A 21013-nucleotide genomic window follows, 5' to 3' on the forward strand; every position below is an offset into this window, starting at 1 on the left:
ACTGGACGTTAGGAAGACGTTCTTCACCATGAGGGCGGTGAGCCCCTGGCCCAGGTTGCCCAGAGAGGGGGTGGAAGCCCCATCCCTGGAGGTGTTCAAGGCCAGGCTGGATGGGGCTCTGAGCAACCTGATCTAGTGGGAGGTGTCCCTGCCCAGGGCAGGGGGGTGGAAGGTTGGAAGGTCCCTTCCAACCTTAACAATTCTATGATTCTATGATAATTAGTGACTGCCTAAATAGGTTTGTGAGCTCATGACAGTGAAGTGGCAAGTCTCGTCCTCCTTTCTTCCTCCTTCTTACCTCCTCCTCTTCTTTTCTGCTCCTGAACTGTGGTAACTGACACTAAATGGCAGAGAAAACTATTCACTTTTTTTTCCCCCCCCAAATAGGATCAGTTTTCCCATCTGAGCAGGCCAACGGGTGAGGCAAATGCCAGCATCAGGCAAAGGAAACAGTGGGAGATGACGCAAGGGGTGGAGAGGACATCATGAGGTCATGTCTTCTGCAGCAGCTATCCATCAGGTCAGGTCAGGACACTTGTATCAAACCGCAACTTTTCCAAAGTCTGAAACAACTGCCTTGCATGGGTAAAAGCTTGCTCTCTTCCACTCAAACAAAAAAAGCAAGGAAGAGAAGTGCTTCAGAGTAGGAGAAAACAGAGCAGCCATTAAATTGTGCTGAAAGCTCCATGAGCAGCACCACATCCTCAATCACAGCAAGACAGGAGAATCATCATCCAGCTTTTGAGATACCATTAAAAAATAGTTTGAATGTAGGTTAGATATCCTGGAAGATGTAGTAATTTGCAGGTAAAATGTGAAAGAGAAAGAATCGGTGAGGGGCAGAAAGGGTTTAGTTTCTTTTGTACTATGAAACAGCGATGGCGGATGCCATCAAACCAAATAAAACGAAGACAGGGAATAAAATACTATTTTCACTGTTATCTCTGTCCAGAAATCCAGCACAGGAAAATACAACTAAAATTTTCAAGCATGATCCTCTACAGCCTCTTATCTTTGGAGCAAGTTACTTCAGAGCTGAAGCTCTCTAAGGTTTCTGGCATCTAGTTTCCCCAATTTACTCAAAAATACTCTTTAAAAAAGCAAGAAGTTGACTTACAAGCTCAGAAACTCCTTCTGAAGCGGGCAAATTTGCTGAGGCTGGGCATGGGCTCTCACCCTGCTGTGCCTACGACTCTTCTGGCCACCTTTCACCGGAGCACGAGGGACTCAAAGTGTCAGATACACACACGGCAACTACAACCATGTATAAAAAAAAGCCATTTTTCACTTGGGGGGTGGAAAACACATTGGGAGAGCAACCTCTGGTCCCGACTGCTGAGGACACGAGGAGCTCCACAATGCGGAAGCGTGTACGGCTTAAAACCCACATTCCTTATCAGCAGCACCGCACGCTGCCAGCTTTTAAGGGCTCTCTGGTTTGAAAGGCAATTTTTCAGTCTCTAACTGCATTTGTACTTAGAATAGAATTACTGCTGTCTTAATGACTCTCATTACATTTTTAATTACAAAAAGTTCCATCTAAAATTGTCCAGACATTTGCACAAACTGCCTTTAGCAACTCCCTAAACCCAGGCAGATGAGACTAACCACTGGCACATCCATCTTAAAGTAAAAATAAAGTAAGGAAAATAACGCTCCACATTGGATACTCAAAATGGTCTTTGGAACGTACCTTGTAAAATGATGAAACAAGGGCTTTAAAAAGCTGCAAGCAGAGGAGACACAGTAGTATCGAAGGAATATTGCAACTACACAGCTTGGGGTTAGAAAATAGCTATAGTTCTATTTCTAGCATAGCAGTTGGCTCAAATAACTGCCTAATTCACTTACCCCATTTTGTGCATAACCGTTTTTGGATATATATAGAATGGAAATAACTATGCGAACGAGTAGCAGTTGGTAAATGCCAGATATTGGCTTGTAAACCTCTTATTTCTTTCCTTCTGTGTATATTCCGTACTACAAAACAGAGCATCCAAACTTGATGCTCAGGTATCTGGGATGGCCTTAAAAACTGGAATTCACCCTAATTCATTTCATTTGCTGTGCTCGTCCACAAAACAGTTTTCGTCTTAGACCCACCCTGAGGAAAATGTAAGCTTATGCTATTTGAACATATAAAAGGCCATAGTTCAAATAAAGACAAGGCATCAATAAATAAACTGCAAAGCCTTTGAACACATCCCGCTTTTCCAAAGAGTTCAGCCCCACGTGCAGAGGAACTGTCAGAGTGGAGAGCAGGAGTGAGATTTTAGAGGGGGTTTTTTTGTGGTTTTTGGGTTTTTTTTTTTTTCCCCCGCTTTTATTAAACAGACGACTTACACCAAAACACACTCGGGATGCTTCCATATGTTCTGCAGGACAAGTATTTCTGCTTGATTGGAACCTCTGTAACACTATTAGCATTTACAGCCATAATTATTGTCTACCGCTTCCACATGCCTCACCACAAATAGTTCTTTCAATTGAATAACTTCCCATGTTCTGAGAGATAACTAAGTTACCAAAGACAACTTTAAACTTAACAGTTTGCTTAGAACTTCTGCCATTGCTTACAAGCTCATCAAAAGCAGCCCACAGCAATAAGCCCCAGCAGAGGATAAGTTTTCCAGTACACCCTCCTGGTCATAAATAAAACCCCCTCGTTAGCACAGCAATATTAGCCCCACACAAACATTCACATCCTCAATTGGAGAAATTACTCTCAGAAGTGTTTATCATTACAACTGGCTTCAAAATAGCACCAGGTTAAGTATTTTTTATATATATATATATAAAATTATATATATATATAAAAAGATTTATATTTTTATATATAGTGGTATTTACAAACAGCATTATATAGTGCGGGCTACCCCTGGAAACTGCAGGTTGCATTACGCTACCAGGTACGTGACAAGACAGACAATTAGGACAGGTTTGTCTAAATGAAATCTTAACTAGCACATCAATTAATTCAGCAGTCAAAACCATTTGAAGGAAAGGTATGGAATACCCTAATCCCAGGAAGGGGAGAACCCCTTTACGTAGCAACCGCGCCCTCCCCAAATGCATTTTGTAAGCCAGGGCTCCTTGGCTGGGAAAATATTAGGAAAACAGTCAATTCCTGTACTAAATAACGTCGCTGCCGAGCGGGGGACAGGGGCACCTGCCAGCCAGGCTGCACAGACCCTCTGTGAGCAGAAATTCCAATAAAACCCAAAGTGAACTCTAGTTCAGAGGAGAGAGTTTCTAGAAACACAGGTAATAAAAAAGAAGATATTGAATATATCAGTATTCTGGGGTGGGTGAACTTTTACAAAGACATGAAGACTTTTAAATATTATACAGCTGTTTCTTCTGCTATTTTCTGCAGGCTCGGGGCAGTTCCGATGGGCACACTGTTACATGCGATATGCACACAAACACAGGGAGAAAGTATCTTTTAAAAAATAAGTGTACGGAATGAAAATAAATAAAAAAAAAGAATCAAAAGAATCAGACAGTACAGCTTCCTACTGCTTTCCAAGTACATCACAGAATCCCAGAATGGCTCGGTTTGGAAGGGACCTTAAAGCCCACCCAGTGCCACCCCCTGCCCTGGGCTGGGACATCTCCCACCAGCCCAGGTTGCTCCAAGCCCCGTCCAACCTGGCCTCAAACCCCTCCAGGGATGGGGCAGCCACAGCTTCTCTGGATAAATACGGAAATAGATGGGTATACATGGAAGCTGTGGGTGTGCTGGAGGACAGCCGCCAGCTCAAGGCCGGGAAGTTGAAGAAGAGCTGCCCCACAGCCCCCAAGGATTCATCTCCTCCATCTCCCACCCACGGGTACCCTCGGCATTGCATTATCCAGGGACAGTCCTCAGCCACCTTTCCGGAGAGGGGTCAGACCTCACCTCTGGAGCTAGCGCAGGAACTAGAAACTGTTAAAGCATTTTCACTAAGTAAAATGTACACTGGTATTTCTGTCCAGAAAGGTGAGACACCTGGATGACCTTGATCCAATGATCCAGTCTGGATCATTAACGTGCACATTCATTCTCCAGCTGACAAATTCGTTATCTCTCTTACCTACTCTATTCTGACACATAGTTATTTGAGCAGCTCATAAGAACACAGAATATCCCAAAAGAGAACTTCAGGAGAAACTTAATTAAATAACCGATTATTCTTAATGTTTAAAAAATAAATACCCGCGCATACACTTCCGTGTGATGAGCTCCCAAGGGAAAATTTTGTGAAACAAGCATAAAGTGTTTATTTAACTCAGAGAAGCAATCAAACCATTAAGAAGAGCTCAAAGTAGACATTATGCTGATTATCCCTTAATTGCACGCATTCACGGCGGTGACATACAAACTGCAACAGTGACAGCTATTCCACAGACCAATTTTTTTCTGACCCGGGCAGACTGCACAACAAATCCATCAGCAATATATATTTAACCAAAAGCTAATTTAAGAGTGCTGCTCCGTAACTGCTCAAGTTTTTCCCTCCCAGCGTGGAGATATCTATGATTACTACTCCTCAGACCAACTTAAACCTGCTTAAGTTTGCTTAAATACAAATCGATGAAGCTGTTTATTTTATCTGCTTTTCACGAGAGACTACATAATGTTAATGAGAATCTAATTGCAACACTCATCTACTCTAATCATCTGCCCTAACTGCAGCCACGATGTGGCGGTACCTGACGGTGTCCCCTGCCACGTCCTCTCCTCTACTGGGGGTGTTAGAACCTCTCAGATACCACCACAGATGGTGGCAGGGAGGTCCGTGCGTGCTGTTGAGGTGGGACTGGCAGCCAGAGGCAGACAAACCACAACCTGAAGGAGCTCCTTCAGTGAAACTCCACTTAAAAAACCTGAATATTTAAGGAACACTGCTGAGACATCCCAAACCTTCCGTTTTCCTTTAGCTTGCAGACAGGCCTTCCAGCTGCACTTACCGACATGCGAACACGGTCTGCAAAATTACACCACAACCACGGAGCAGCTGAAATGCAGGAGGTTGAACGCTTTTTCCACTCACCAGCAGTCGCATCTCCCGCGTCCCACAACGGGGATAAACAAAGTAATTTTATAATTCCCTTGGCAGCGGCGGCAGAAGGCACCGCCGACAGGAACGCGCCCTGCTCCAACCGCGCTGGAAGAGGAAAGCAGCTGCCAAAGCATCTAGTCGCCAAGAAAATTACAATATGATAGTCTTAATTATCCTAATTGCATTTCCTGGTATTGAGGCAGGATTAATATAGTATTTCTTATGCTAGACTTCATAAACACAATCGGTTTCAGCTTAACTCTTCGTAATTGTATTTCACAGTTCTTGCAAACAATTAGCCACCAATTATGTTCATTCCGTCTTGCAGATGACTGATAAACACTCCAAATATCAGAATTCTCCCTCAAGGGAGGCAAATTACTTCTAACTTTTTAAGTAATCTTAATGAACCCTCAGTGAAAATCCTGCAGGCGAATCACCCAACGGCGCTCGCTTCCCAGTTCCACACTGTTACCGAAGACTAGAAAAACTTCCACCAAGATGCTTGGACCAGCTTTGGAGAACTGAATAACAGTTTTAAGGTGATGAAATGGCCATATACACATGATTTAAAAAGAAAAAAATACTATATAAATCATTTATGATCTAGCACATATAATCATCTCTATATATGTATAAATATAAATACACACAGATGCATTTATGCACATATACTTGTTTTAGAAATTAGCAAAGTGTTCGAGCTAATTTAAGTTTCAAGGTAATGGGTGCTGGAAACAGGACAGGACAAACTTTATTATTTTCTCTCTCCCCCCTCCTCTACTCGCCATGGCCTGGCCACCAAACTCAAAGGCTCACACAATTGCGAATGACGGCCATTGTGTTTCGGGCCCCTCTCCAGGCACGGCTCCAACCTTCAAAACAATTCGGCTAGAAATGTTAAAAAAAAACTTTCATGATGAGATAATATCGTCTGCTGCGATAAAAATAGTATTTTATACAGTTGCGCCGAGGTCAGCTGGAGCCACCTCGCCAAGATGGCGTTTGGAGAGACTGACCCTTAGCAGCGGCGGGCGTGATAAGCAAAAGCATGAGAGTTTCTAGGAATTTTAGGCTGGATTTTCATAAATAACGCAGCGTAGCCTCACTTAACACATACGTCACTTAAAAGGTGACATTTGGATAAACAGGACACATAGCTATAGGCCACATGGTTACTTACGCAACTTTGTTTGAAAGCGGTATGGACAAAAAACCCAAGTATTTTGAGCTAAAATAAAATGAAGACTCTTGCTTAGCCAGCACGGGCAATAGGGAAGCTTCCCCATAAAATTACAAGAATATACCTTGTGACAAAGCCTTAAGCAAGGGTTTCTGCAAGGGTTACTTGGGTTCTGCAAGGGTTCCTCGGGTTCTGCAAGGGTTCCTCCTTCCGTACCTGTGGGGTCACCAGCCCTTCACTTGCCAAGAGAAGAAAAATACACCTTGCTGACAAATAACGTGCAATACTTGCACACTGAGTTAACATATTCCTCTGCTACTACACATTTTTTAAAAACCTCCTATGGAGGGTATTTGCAGAGAATTAAGAGCGACCCAGAGGAGAAGGCACTGCTGCTGATGAGCCATGGACACTCTAACATTCCCCCATCCCACCCCCAACGTGAGGGACAAGCTTACAAAAAAGTAGCAGCAAGAAAAAAAAAAAAAACAAAACCCAAACACGCCACCAAAACTGTTGTTAATAATATAATCGAGAAGTCTTGAAGCTGTAAGCAATAATCAAACACAGCTTATAAACAAAGCATCTGCAGAACCCTGCAGCTGTACGTTGTAACATCAGGGGGTACATGGCTAAAAAAATAAACTGCACAAGTTATGACGGAGAATTTGGTCTTGTGCTGAACATTGAGAAAAAAAAACAAACGAAAGCCCCACTCGTCTCCAGGAGTGGCTTGATTTTCAAGTAGTATTTGATGGTCTCTGACCCATAGAGGAAGAAAAAAATTAAAATTAGGCTTTGCGGTGTTTAAATGAGGAAATCACAGAATAGGTTCATTTGTTTCTATTATATTGGCCTTAAGTATTTTAGAACACAAATTCAGATTCTACATTTACTTTTTAGATAACAATTACTGATACTACTGGATGGCAGACTACAGCCTTCGAGGCTGTCCCAAGTTAAGCAATTTCGGAGTGGACAATGTGGTTGAGGGGGTTTCTTTCTTCCCTTTTCGTTTTGAAGCCAGTGATGCTCTCATTACAGAGCAATGAGCAAATTGCTCATTAGTCAGCAATTTGTTTCTGTTAATAACATCTATTCTTCAAACCTGTATTCATGAAAATATTCATGATATAGAAAGTGATCTATTGACGTCACAAGCTCAGAACCCACCAAAACGCAGTGACTACAAGAGAACGCTGGTGCAGAAGGAACAACCAAGACCCTTCAGGATACGATCACCCAGACCATACCTAAATATCGAAGAGGTTAGACTTTTGGAGAGTGAAAGCTGCCCAACCCAAGAAATCCATCAACAGCAGAATCAACAGCTGATTCAAATGCAGCTCCCAAAAACCACTACAGATTTCTTTTTTTATGGTGGGAATAAATACAATTTAAACTTCAGCAAAACCAACAAACAACCCAATTTACATTTGTTACCATCAAGACATGGAAAGCCAATTCATTATTGCTCCTTATCCAAGTTATGATTTGTTTTAAAATTAGAAATAAGAAATGTAACAGTAATAAAAGCCCTCTAATGATTATAAGTGACAATGTGCTTCATCCACATCTCCTACCTTAGTCCCACAATTAATTGATAGATAATCTGCCTTGCTGCCACAAAAGTGAACGTAGTGTATCTTCAGCCTCCCTCAGGGAGGAACTTCCATCTACAGTTCCCTAAGTGAAATTCCCAGTACAAGTCTTCGGAAATTGTTACCAAGCTTCTTTCCATCTCCCCCTTCATCCCTCAAATGGGCAACTCAAAAGAAGGCTGCACTTAGAGCCGGCTGCTTAACGCCTGTTTCCCTGGGTTAACAGTCTGACGCCACAGAAGGAAATGCCCACCCCAGCCTTTTTATAAATATCATCAAAATATTCGCTGTGCCAATTTCAGGCAATCACAATGGAGCATATGAAGTTAATAAAAAATAATATATATATATAAAACTGGCAGAACCTGCTTGGTGGAGAATATAGTACTTTCCTGCAAGGAAATAGTTCTTGATACGCTAAAATACAGGCAGTGCCTTGTTAGAGGCAGGAGGAGCGCGGTTTTGTACAGCACTATGGTTCCCCAGCCTCACGCGCTTGGGTTTGAAGAACTCATCTGCCAAACACAAACCTCGAGTCCTTGCAAGGCAGCAAAACCTGGGAATAAATGTGTTCAAACAGAGATTACATCTTTTCCAGTGGAAAGGCTGAACTGAAGAATAGGTTAAACACAAGAAGTTTATAGCGCTGCAGCTTGAGGTCCGTCCTCAAAGCGATGCAAGGGTGTTCCGTCCATTCCCACGGACGGCCAGCAACGCATGCACAAGCTTTGTAGAAGCCCGTGCCAGAACTGACCTGGAGGGTTAATTTTCTCCTCTCATTTCGATAATATATTCTCTTTACATCAAGGTTAATGACACTTGCCACAACAGTTTCTTCTGGTTTCACCATGAGGAACAAGCAGGACTTCAATTTCCAGAATTGCGTCCTCTTCGGAGGAGTGTCCCACTGCATGTCACACCAAAGGCATGGGGACTCATCAGATCTGGTGTCCGAGACAAGTCCCACGCTATAACAAAGCCAGGATACCTGTATATTTGTCATCTTTCTTGGTGTCCTACTCCCTACTTCCTCTCCAGGAGACTGAAAAAAATGGAAAAGACTTTTCCAATAAAATTATACAAAGAGCTATTTCTGGCTGTAACAGCTCATGCTAGCTTTATTTTGTAAATGTTAACCTTTACCTAACACTGCAAATCATATTGCACGACGAAGAGATGTCACTACATATTCAGAACAAACCTGAAGCAAAAATCAAAGAGGGTAAAGGATAAAACGTAGAGGAAATCAAACACTTGCCAGCAAGGAGGAGTAATGGAATTTAATAAGGCTGATGGAATAGTTTCTTGCCTTTTCTAGCCAACAAATATAATTGCTTCAGATTAAGAAAGCTGAATATAATTGCTTTACTAACTTAGAACAATAGCTGCACTAATACACTTTAAAAAGACTAAAAGCCCTGACTAATGTGTTTGCAATGCCTGTACTCCGAGCAGACTGGGTAAAGAGTGGGCATCTTGGATTTTAAAATCCTGACACCACTGACTGAAATGTACTGGGTCCGGACTTGGAGGATTATTTGCTGACCGCCGCTGACAACCGGAGCGTTCCTGCAGAGCTGGGCTTGTTCTTACCGCGGCACTCAGAGGGGCTCTGCGCTTCGGGGAGAGATCCAGGGATACTGGGCGACATTTAAGAATTGATAGCGTGCTGGTACGAGACACTGCCTTTCCAAGAGCCCTTCAAAGTAGTTCAAACACACCACACCTACTGATTCTTTCAGACATATATATGTGTGTGTGTGCATATATATACACATGTATAGATGTGTGTGCGTATGTACACATATGTATGCATATGTGTGTATATATACATATACGTATGCGTATATATATGCATATATATACACACGCAGACGTAAACCAAGGACAGACACAAACCCCAAAGACAAGTCCTGCATATTTACAAAGCCAAAAAAAGTTCCAAATTATAGGCCAGACCATATGTTCTAACCTTTGTCTTCAAAGTCTGCTGCCCTAATTCTAGAGATAAATGCATTTCCCAGCAGTAGATTCTTAGGCATTCAAAAACAAACACACACACAAAAAAAAAAAATCTTCATTTTACCAAAGGACAAACTTCATGAATGACTTTTCTGCTCATTTACGTGTTATTTCGCTGTGAAGCGGCATGTCTCGTTTTTTATATACTTGTAAACTGGAACAGTCGGAGCGTAGGGACAGGCAGCAGCCCGGCCCAGTTTCCCCAGCGCAGGGAGAAGCTATGGCTGTCCCTCCCTGCGTCTATTCAGACTTTCAGATTTGGAAAGATTAAGCCACATCAAATTTCACTTATGTGCCAAGTTTCTTCTTTTTTCTTTCGCCTTCCATCAGGGGAGCTATATAAAATAATAACTACCAATTCATTATATTTTAATCAAAAGGGATTTTTAAAGGACTACAATATTCTAGACAGCGAATCTCCTACTGCGGGTGAATCTTATTCAAGATTTAATCCACACACACGCAAGAAGTTTCTGTGATTATTCTTAGCATTATCAGATTTAAAATGGAGAAGCTGAGATTATTCACACAGTAAACAAAGAATCCTATTGTTTAGTTTTTGGCTCCTCACACGGTTTCCTATACTTTATTGTAGTGTGCTAAAAACAAAACCTGTGAGATGAAAGAGGTCGGTGGTTGTGACAGTCACAAGGAGAAAAAAAAAATCTGCTCTGAGTTAACATCCCCTTTGCTCTCTCTTCTCGTAGCAGATTTCAACACAAGTTTCACAAAGGTACGGAAGCCTGAAAGTTACTTATTTCATGTGGAAGGAATAAATGACGCACCATCAGGACTTTAGTTTTCCACGGTGACCAAACGCTAAAAGGCCGAAGGATCCATGTCAGAAATGCAGATGGAGCCGCTACAAAAAGCGGAGGATAAAAGGTTCCACTGCAAATTCTGCTATTTTCTGTTTAATAACGGGGAGGTGCTCTCAGCAGCTGGCGCAACAGGTAAGCTTGCAACTTTATAAAAACAGCCAGCGACCTGAACCTGTATTATTTTTTTTTTGTTTCATCTATCTCCTTAGGCTCCTTTCATCCCCAATCTTTGATCCGACATCCACCGACCGGTTCCCTCGCGTGTCCCTTCGCTTCTCTCATCTTGGCGCCTCCGTCCCCACCCCGAACACGCCACAGTTGTCACTCCTTTGCTTAGATGACGCCCCATCTATTTTCAACTCTTTCCTGCCCTCCAAGAAACTGACTCACTTCCTCATTGCCAATCTCATACTAAAGGGAAAAACAAAATAAAGACTTTTTTTTGGTTTGCTCAGACTAGACCGAACAGCTTTATTTCACCGACGCACACACTCTCCCTACAGAAACCTACCGCTATTCAGCCTTTAATATTATCCATTCCTCTGCATTGCCACACCAAACCACACCCACCCGCCAAATTAAAGGAATAATAATTCCAGGAAATCTTTCATTTGAGAAACCACTGCTAGATTTTTAGCATACTTCTGACCTTTCTCTTGAGTTGCTCGCTCGTAGAGCCACAGAAAAAGCAGCACTGAAATTTAATCCAGGCATTCTTTGCTTTACAAGATCAGAACAAGCAAGGGCCCCGTAGTGCTCTAAGGTCAGCATCAATGGCAAAATACTTGAAAAACGTAACTTGAAACCAATATCAGCATTAGTAAACCGTGTGTATTAATTATCCTGTTCTCATTTCAAAATGTAATCGACCAAAGGCAATCTAGGCTTTTGCCTACTACACGAATACGCCATCGCACATCTCTCTCTCGTCCTTGAAAACCAAAACAAAAGCCCATTTAATGCAGAGCCTTGCTCACCTGGGCAATGCCAGAATTAAAGCATTGTTTCTTTTCATCAGCATATTTGCTTTCTTTGCACACAAATTTTGTGCTTCGCTATTCCAAAGCGAATTCAGTGACACTGAATAAAGACAAGAGAGAAGTTTCAAGGGGGTATTTTCAGCAGCATGGGGTGGAGATCCAGAGTACACCCAGGAATTTCAATTTTTATCACGCCAGGTGCTTTTCTGCTACCTGTTTTTTCTTCTCTTTGTTACAGGCTTTTCACATGCTACGCATACATACAGAAAATTACAGAACAGGAAGCTCGGTCTGGTTTGCTTCTGGCAGAAAATGAGCGCCAGCTTTGGGTATCATTTAGATGGACGGCAACAGAAAGTACATTTAGCAGTAATTGAGAAAATCTGCTACGCAGTCTGCAGCAAAGTCTCTGTGCGTATGTTTTTTCACCATGTGGGTGACAAGCAAGTTCAAGTGGCACCAGAATAATCATTTTGTCCGTATTATTCATACCACAGTGCGCACGACAATTCGGCACTACTGCCTTGCAGGATGAAAAAGCACTGAACAAATACTTGGGTACAGCTTCACTGCCCCAAACTATGCACAAACTGCTGTACTTTTAAGTAATTCAGTATGTGACACACTTCTCACGCAGCAATAGAAGTTCCTACCAAAGATCTTGAGCTATTAGCTAAAACCACCAGCCTTCAATCAGTCCCTAGGGACAGGGGAACTTCCTGAACTCGTCAGATTCACTCGGAATTTATTTATTCTGAAATTCAGAAAGCAAAACGATTTATTTATTTATTATTTTTTTCAAATACAGGGGGCTGTTTTGGTTCCATTCTGCAGTTGGTCAGATTCATGCTCTCCCCTTCTTCCATATTTCATTTAGCGTGGTTGCCCCAAAGCACCAGCTACAAGCCATCTTTCATATAAAGGAAATACAATGTCTACGGTTACGGCTGAGCAAAGAAACGGGTGAGGATATGCCTTGCCCTTGTCCTCTCCTTGCAGAGCAAGTCAAGTCCTGAGTTTGTGAAAAATTAAGTGGAAAAACGCAGAAAGGAAATGAAGTATTGACGTATTTATGAAGTATTTATTATCCGTCAAAACTATATAAAAAGAGCAGCTTTTAAAATACCGATGATATAGCACACATACACGTTTCATCGCTCAAAAATACTGAATTAAGATTCTAAATCAGTCCCCCGTCAACCGCCCACAGAGGGGTGACCAGAAGTGGGCCAGGGCTGGTGGCAGCAGAGGACGAGCGGGGCTCTGCTCCCCGGGGACACGGTGGTTCTCGGCGGAAGCATACTAATACTTTGTCATTAAGACGCACATGGCTGAAAAGGCACAAAGATCGGTCATCCTATCGCACACAAATAGAGGATGTGCTTTATGTTTCCCCTCCGCGCCGCGGGGCGGGTGGCCAGGCTCAGCGTTCAGCAAGCACCCAAGGGTCCAACAGCCCGGGCAGGAGAGCACCAGGTCCCTGCCCCATCCAGCGTCCAATCACTATTAAAAAAAGATTCTTCTCAATTAACCCCCAACATCCCCTTTCTGTATTCCTTTATTTGGTTGTTGTTATAAAAGCTACATACAGAAGTCACACACCACAGCATCTCATCTATTAAGTGGGATGGAGGAGGCAAACCCTGCGGAGGTCAGCAGGTAACACCAGTGCTGGTGAGAGCACCTGGAATCACTCAGATGCTTCCCCAGATAACCCAACCCGCGGACTGTGCCATACAGACCTGTGGTCAAGGGATGGATTTCTCTAAAACACCAGATTTATCAATCTCTTTAAACCCGTCCTCTCAAGGAACCCTCTTCGTGCCCACCGACCAGCTAAACCACCACCTCTGCGAGCTGCTCCATCCAGTGCCCACCACCACCTGCGGGGCTTAGGAACCAACCTCCTAAACAAGTCACCTCTGGCTACATGCGAACAGAAAACAGGGATGAAGACAGCTGCAACACATACCATGTTCAATTAAAAGCACCCATTTATTCCAGTTTTATAGAATTTCGGGGGGGGGGGTGGGGGGGGGGTGGTTGTTTCTCAGTTATGGGTATTTTTATTTTTAAAGTTTTCACTGATTACCTTATTGGTGAAACACTGAGGAACTGGAAAAAGTTTTTGTATTTAGGATTTCTCCACTATTCCAAGACATCAGAGACCTTCAAATGTGCATCTATTCTTTCTGTTTTAAACAATGATTACTCAATTAGTGGCTCATTACACTTCAGGGTGTTTAAAACAAATGATATTCCACAGAGGTTTTCCTCAAACAGGTGTCTTTCTTCCGACCTCGAGAAGACAAATGAAGATTCACTAAATTGTCGTCTTCTCTGCTATTTTCGCGTCAGTCCTGTAACACACATGATCACACCCCCCCGGACACACCAGAGCCACGGAGCCAAGTGGGGTCCCGGACACAAAGCCGTGGTTCACAGGACATCCAAAACAGGCTCCAGGAGCACAAACTGACCATTCCAAACCTCTCAAAAAGCCATATATTAGGAAAAAAAGCTTTCACAGAGATAGATATCACTCTACATAAGCAAAGCCAGCTGTCCCTGCAGAATGGACACATGCCAAAGGAAAGAGCCACTTTTGTATATCCTAAAGAATTCAGTGTTACCAAGTCATGACATCTTACATTTTTAACAACAGCATTCACTCCCTGAACTCAGGAGAATCACACAATTTATAATAAATTAGTCCTTCATATGGTGAATACAAAAGAATCCTATTTACCAGCACACCTTATGTCATAACACTGACTACGTGGCAGAAAGGAAAAAGTGAGCATCGTCCGTTCAACGGGGAGCTGCCCGATCTCAGGCCAAAAAGAGACTTTCACGCTGCCTAAACTTAACGCTGAATTTATTCCATAGCTTCCTAATCACAGTGCAATGTGGGAGCAAGGGAAAATGCATCGCTGTTGTCAAAGTGCTGCCGTACATGGCGGGAATGTATTAACCTTTAAAACATACAGAATGCTCTATCACAGGGGGGAAAAAAAAAAAAGACATAATAAGTTTTGTGGAGCAGGGCGGGGTGTGTGATTTCCAAAAACATTGCACACAAAATAAACCTGTCTTTTACAATAACCTCAGATCACCAGAAAAACAGAAATCAGCATGAATCCTAATAGTATATTCGCTGGCTGTCACAGTTTCTTCCACAATAGTTCACTGTTATCACAATATTTAAGTTCCACAATTGCACCATGAACACAGCTTTGCCCACAGAAAAGGAAAAAGCAACAGTAATACAGTCAGGTGCTCTTTCGCTTTTGAAGCACATACTTATTTCAGCAATATAAATATTTCCCAGTAAAGCAGGAGTTGAAGTTTTAGCACAAAAAGAGTACCAGGATTTTGAGACTGAACTTAAAAGAGCGTATACAAATAAATGCCTGTGCTCTAGCAGTCAGTGCTGCAGCTCTACCAAAAAAAAAAAAAAAAAAAAAAAAAAAAAAAAAAAGAGACAATCTTCTGCTACAAATCCTGAATCATTTTTATGAAAGGCTGCTGCTGAGCGCCAAACCAACCTCACTGGCACAAACACGTTAAATGGCTGGGAATACAGAACCAGGAGGTTTCAAGTTGCATTCATTTAAATACACTGGCTGAACAACACATTGAGCATGAAAAAAATTATAAATAAATGGTGTCGTAATTATATTTGTAATGGAAGTTTTTAATGTACTAACCAATATGAAACATTCACTTCAAGTAAAAGGAATAGCCGGCGTTATTCCTCTGTTAATTGCCACGTGGACCAATTTCTTACCACACAGCATGTTGGCCATAAATCTTAACAAGCAGTTTTAAATTGCAGCTATTATTGCTCATCGAGACCGAATAATCCTGGATGGTGTTCAGGGAAGCTTCTGTAGCGTCTATCTCAAGCAACTATTAATTCCTCATTTCCATGGGGATGAAATTTCAAGCAACAACCACCACCAACTGCACTGCTGAAATGGGGGGGCCACAGAAAAGACGCGAAGAAGAGTGCAAGATGGGAAATTTCAAGTATTTCAAAAACTCTTCCCTGTGGGAGCAGTGCAGCACCGGAACGGTGTGCCCAGGGAGCAACCTCCACCTCCGTGAGCTTCGCAACTCAGGAGGGTGATGGACAACCCCATCCACCTCTGACACTGCCCCTGCCTGCAGGAGAAGGTTGGATAAGGTGACCTCCAGGGGTCCTTTCTAATCCAAATTTTACTAAAAAGCACAGTTATCCCTGAGCAGTATGATTCTAGCATTTGACGCAGTCTTTCTTGAGTAGATTTGAAGTTCTCAGCCAAAATCCAGGGGCAATTCACCAGCTACGTAAGTATTAAACTGACTTTTACCCCACCATTACTATTACTTTTTTAGGAAAGGCTTTTGAATGAATAACGCCCTGAGATTGCTGCTTAATGGCATAAGACCTGGAAAGGATGAGGGAGGCAACACCACGAACCTCCCTTCTCAAAAAAAAAAATAAGATAACGGCATAAGCTCAAAAAAAGTCACTGAAAACAGTATTAGCAGTACAGCTATGCGAAGTTTATTCCCTTTAAATTTTGATTTAACCTTCCTGTATTTACTGTCGACAGTGTTATACCTAGGGAAATACCTGCTTCACTTCAAAGTCGTATTTGCTGCCAGCTAGAAACCCCCTTCACAGCACTTAATACACAATCTGAAAGGTCTTTTGTCGCTTCTCCCTTCAGACCTGTTAAAAGATTTTGTGGGGGCTCTCTCATAAAAAACACAAGCGCTGTTTATCATATTTGCACACTTTTACCGAGAGGTAAAACAGCAGTCAAAAGACTACTTACGTGCTTTTATTCAATACTGCATAATTAACTTGCTCTGCTTCTAAAGAAGCAATTTAAAACTCCGCTCCAACCCAAGCTGGCTTCTCCCAGCCCTCTGCAGCGTCTCTCATTTTCTGTGGAGACAGATTTTCTCTCTGCTCATTTCCTATCCCTCCCGCTGCCTGTATGAAAACAAAACGGTTTTTCCATAGATATCCACCTAATTTGTTACTATAGTCTAACTTGGGATCTCTCATTTGTATTTACTACGTGGTTCTAAGGCAATATGCTTCTATACAAAATAAAAAACGCTGATAAATAATTGAGCAGAGAGAGAAATCTCCTGGATTTCCAAGAAATTCATGACTCATTCCGAGATATTAAAGTCCTGTAACACGTACAGCAGCCACGTCTGCAACTTCTCACTCTTAAGTGCTTCACTGTATTTCCAGAACTGCGTATCACGTTTTTGTAGAGACGAGAGCACCAGTTTTCCATCATGCAAGCAATGCCCGTCCGCACGCTGGTGTATACCCTCTTACCTTGGATGCACTGCAGGGTTCCATCCTCAGCCCTTATTGTAAAGGTTTCACCTGGATTAACTTGAACCAAAAAGACCTGCGGGAAGAAAAAAAAAACAAAACAAACACATTTCTTTCACTGTCAACTTCAAAAATGAAATTTCCCCAACCCAACAATTGTGTTATCCCTACTTTGGGAGGGGTATGAGGGGCAGGGAGGGAACAGACTGGTACATCTTTGGGTACCAGTAGGGCCCAAGAACCAGCAGAGATTCAAAGCCTGCCTACTTTCAGAGCTGAAATAAAAATGTAACTGCGTTGTGGGCAGGTGAGAATTATGGCTTTGGGTTCCACCACTGGACTCTTGACAGCGTGTTTAGCTTGGCCAAACGCTGAGAGCTAAGGACATAAATCTTCAGCCCACTGGCACACGAGAGCAGACGGCACACAACCAACTCCAGCACGCAGCACCAAGCCGTACTGGGATTTCAAGCTCACAGGAATAAAAGGGGTTTTTGCAGTGTAAGGGAAGTTGACCCATTGAATTTTAAAAAATTTGCCCTTCCGTCCTACACATAACAGATGTCAGTTAAGCAACATCTGTAGACACACACACGCAGCTCAATAGTTGCACACAGGACCAGTAATAAACTCTTGATTTAGTAACAAATATCGTACTTTTTTTAAAATAATCAAAATATCACCCCAGTCTCCCATTGCTCAAATCTGCAGACGATGGGAATGCCACAAAGACCAAAAAGCACCACAAAGCATCCCAGTTCAGGGTACGCCATACTCATCTTTATTCGTTTTCAGGTGTCTAAAATCATGGTTTTAAAACTTATGATTTAAATTATTTCTTTAATGGCAAGTTTCACTGGGAACTAGTGATCATTTATCCCATGCTCTTGCTGCTTGTGAAACTTTCACTCAAAAATTTTAAACACACTTCTGCTAACTTTGCATTGTCAGAAGTTCAACCAAAATCTGAATTAATCTTAGTACAAATTGAAAATTTGGATTTATATCTTCTTGTGAAAACTCTCTCTAAATTTAGGTCTGTTCTTTATATTCTGGGACACCTGCATGCAGAATTTAATCACTCAATCTGGAAAGACCGAATTTGAATTAGTGTTGTGTTTCTGAATTCCTTAAGCTAAATGCATAAGATAATTATTGCCTAGATGACCTTTTGAATTACAGTAATCCTACAGAAACCCATTATTCCAGCAACATTTTTAAAGCACAAGCTGGGAATCAGAAAAACGACATATGAAAGCCATTATTTTGTCTGCAACAATAATTTCTCGGGGAGCACTGATCAGGATGGATCTGATCCAGCACAGACAGCACAATAAATGGTTCAGGAAAGACAAGAGGCACAAAGCCATTGCCATCCCTAATCTCCCAACAATCGACATTTAAGTGACCGTATTTAAGTGCTCCTTTGCTATGAATGGGCGTGGATTATCCACAACAGGATACGGGCATCAAATCAAAAGCAGCGCGGAGCAAAGCCGTGTCATTCAGCTTAAAAAGCAACCCAGAAACCTGAACACAAAGAGGCAAAGAATCATAAAAATATTTCATTAGCTCACTTGCATTATACGTCTAAACCGACGGCTCTAAAGCTGGTTACCTATTAACATGCTTGACTAAGGCAAACCAGATGCTCTAGCACACCATCACACCTTTGGAAGAACTTGGTCCAACTCCTCCAAATACATTCTCAAACTAGATTGACAGCTCCTATACGAAAAACTTTCTTTTCCCTAAAGCAGGGACTTGACTTTAATGGCAGATATAAGACTGATCGTGGGAGAGGGATTCCTCTTACTCCACGAGGCATGTGCCTACCCCAGAGTTATCAGCCAAGAACTGCATTGGAATAAAGTACTGCAGCTGCCATTGCCTAAAATGTAAAAAAAAAAAAAAAAGAGAACAAAAATTAAGTTATTAAGATCTTAAAATACATTCTTCTGCACTGATGCTCAAATTAGACAACTTTGAAGCAGAAGAAAACACTTGTTGGGGAAGGGCAGCTCTATCAAGAGCAAAGGCGAATAGCCGAGGTGTGAGTGATGTGGGTCAACGCTGGACGCAAAGGGAGGACGGTCAGGACATGGGCACATGTACCCAAGGTGGTCTTGGACCCAGCAGCAGCCATCAGGATGCTCCTGGGGCAAGACCCTCTGCTTAGCCCCCACCGCAGGCTGGAAGCCAGCCCCAGCCTCTCCTCTCCACCCAAAGCTGGGGTAACTGCGGTTTGTCCCCATAACCCACCCCAGCACACAAACCCCCCTGCACTCACCCCATGTCACACATAACCCCCTGAGAGCTTGCAATTCCAAAGCAGCGACTAACGAGCTGCAGAGTTGAGCTCAAACCATTAAAGCCAGCCCACATCGAGTATTAGATACTGGGCGTTTTCCAGCCAACGTCCCCGATTTGTCCCAATTGCCTGGGACAAATAATGTCAAGGCACACTGCGACTTCTTTTGTTTAGACACACTATGTCAAACTAATTCAAAGATTTATTTTTCCCATGTCCTCCTAAACTGCAAAACCATATCCTGCAGCCTGGAACACAGCTTTTCTGCTTCTTTTCTACACAAGGGATCTTCACGAGAACGCTTTGTTGCCGAAACTTTTAATTAAAATCCGAGGAAAGCAATAAAAAAAGTGTAAAGATAATGTCTTTATTTTAATGAAAACAAACACAGACAATCTCTAATTGCCCTATGTATCTTCCAATGTTCATCACCCCGAGTACGCACGTTGATGAGGCGGCGGCAGGACGAGAGTTTGAAAAGTCGCTCTGAGGGATGCCGCTGCCCTGCAGCATCACAAGGACGCGCTCCCAGGACACTGCAGCCCCGTTTTGGTCCCAGGACACTCACTCCAGCCCTGTTTCGGTCCCCTGGCCTTCTCACGTCCAAAAAGCTGAAACTTGTGACGGCTGTGAGTAGCGTGTCAGCAGCACAATCTCAAAGGCTTTTCCTTTTCCCTAAAAACTACTCGGATGTTTGCTTTCGCAGTTTAATCCAGCCTGTGCTGAAGCCCAGCCTTACCTGCTGCATCCTCAGAGAAAGCTTGCTCTCTCCATAGCGCACTTTTTTGGCATTTATTTTGCCTTTAAGAACATTATTATATCTTACTTAAACAACCATGTTTGTTAAGACTGATTAATGTTACGAAGTTGCATAGTTACTATAAATATTTGTAATCACACACACACACCCATTTGGCAATAATTGCTCTGTGTCCAGACTGAGTTTTCATGACAAGCCAAACAAATGTCATGAGTGTCCCCCTTGTTGCTATTATCCGACTCTCGTATCTATGTGGAGCAGGGGAAGAGGCTAACGAACCTGCCAGCAAAGTCTAACACAGGCTTAAAGCTCGGGTTCAGGAATATAAAAATATATATATTTTGGGTAACGGTCTCATACAAAGACAGAAAATGCTGCCTGATAAGGACCAAGGGCATGTGCTATTGCTGTTATCCATTTCCTATAGTATCATTTTACTCACACAAGTGCTTTATTAAGTAATAAGAAAACTCATGTTCAAAACAGTTTGTCACCTCGTAACTGCTTTGCCGCAGGTCACCTGTGAGCGCCGAGGCAGCAGCAGGAGGAAGATGTTCACCTGCATCCATGTCATGCAATGCAATCCAGCCCTCGCTTTAAAATATTTCCACTTTATAAGCACCTTTTCCTTGCTAAGGCCAATCAGCCACTTGCCCTGCTTTGGCGTATTAAAGCCCTGCCGTAAGTGTTTTCTGATTTGGTGAATTTTCCCTTCCCTGTTTAGATACCCCAGGCTCCATACAGCCGGGGGTGGGGCTCAGCATCATAGGCACCATCTGGGATCCAGCCACAGGTTCCTCGCAAATGCTTTAAATTATTAACATCTACTGTATTTACAATTTCTACTGTGCATAAGTTTTGGAGTACATTGCATCTTTAGGAAAAAAAAAAAAAAAAACAAGAACAAAACAAAACCAAAAAAAGACACCACCAAAACCCAGAA

General features: G+C 42.5%; 1 protein-coding gene across 1 annotated transcript in view; it reads right to left on the reverse strand.

Moving 5' to 3' along the window:
* FNDC3B (fibronectin type III domain containing 3B) overlaps nt 1–21013 on the reverse strand; it is a 213803-nt gene that overhangs the window by 148659 nt on the left and 44131 nt on the right. The window contains exon 3 of the mRNA XM_054204807.1: nt 17000–17075. Coding sequence (XP_054060782.1) covers nt 17000–17075 — 76 coding nt within the window. The remainder of the gene's footprint in view (nt 1–16999; nt 17076–21013) is intronic.

The sequence above is a fragment of the Rissa tridactyla genome, chromosome 6, assembly GCF_028500815.1.
Source record: "Rissa tridactyla isolate bRisTri1 chromosome 6, bRisTri1.patW.cur.20221130, whole genome shotgun sequence".
In the NCBI taxonomy this organism is placed as follows: domain Eukaryota; kingdom Metazoa; phylum Chordata; class Aves; order Charadriiformes; family Laridae; genus Rissa; species Rissa tridactyla.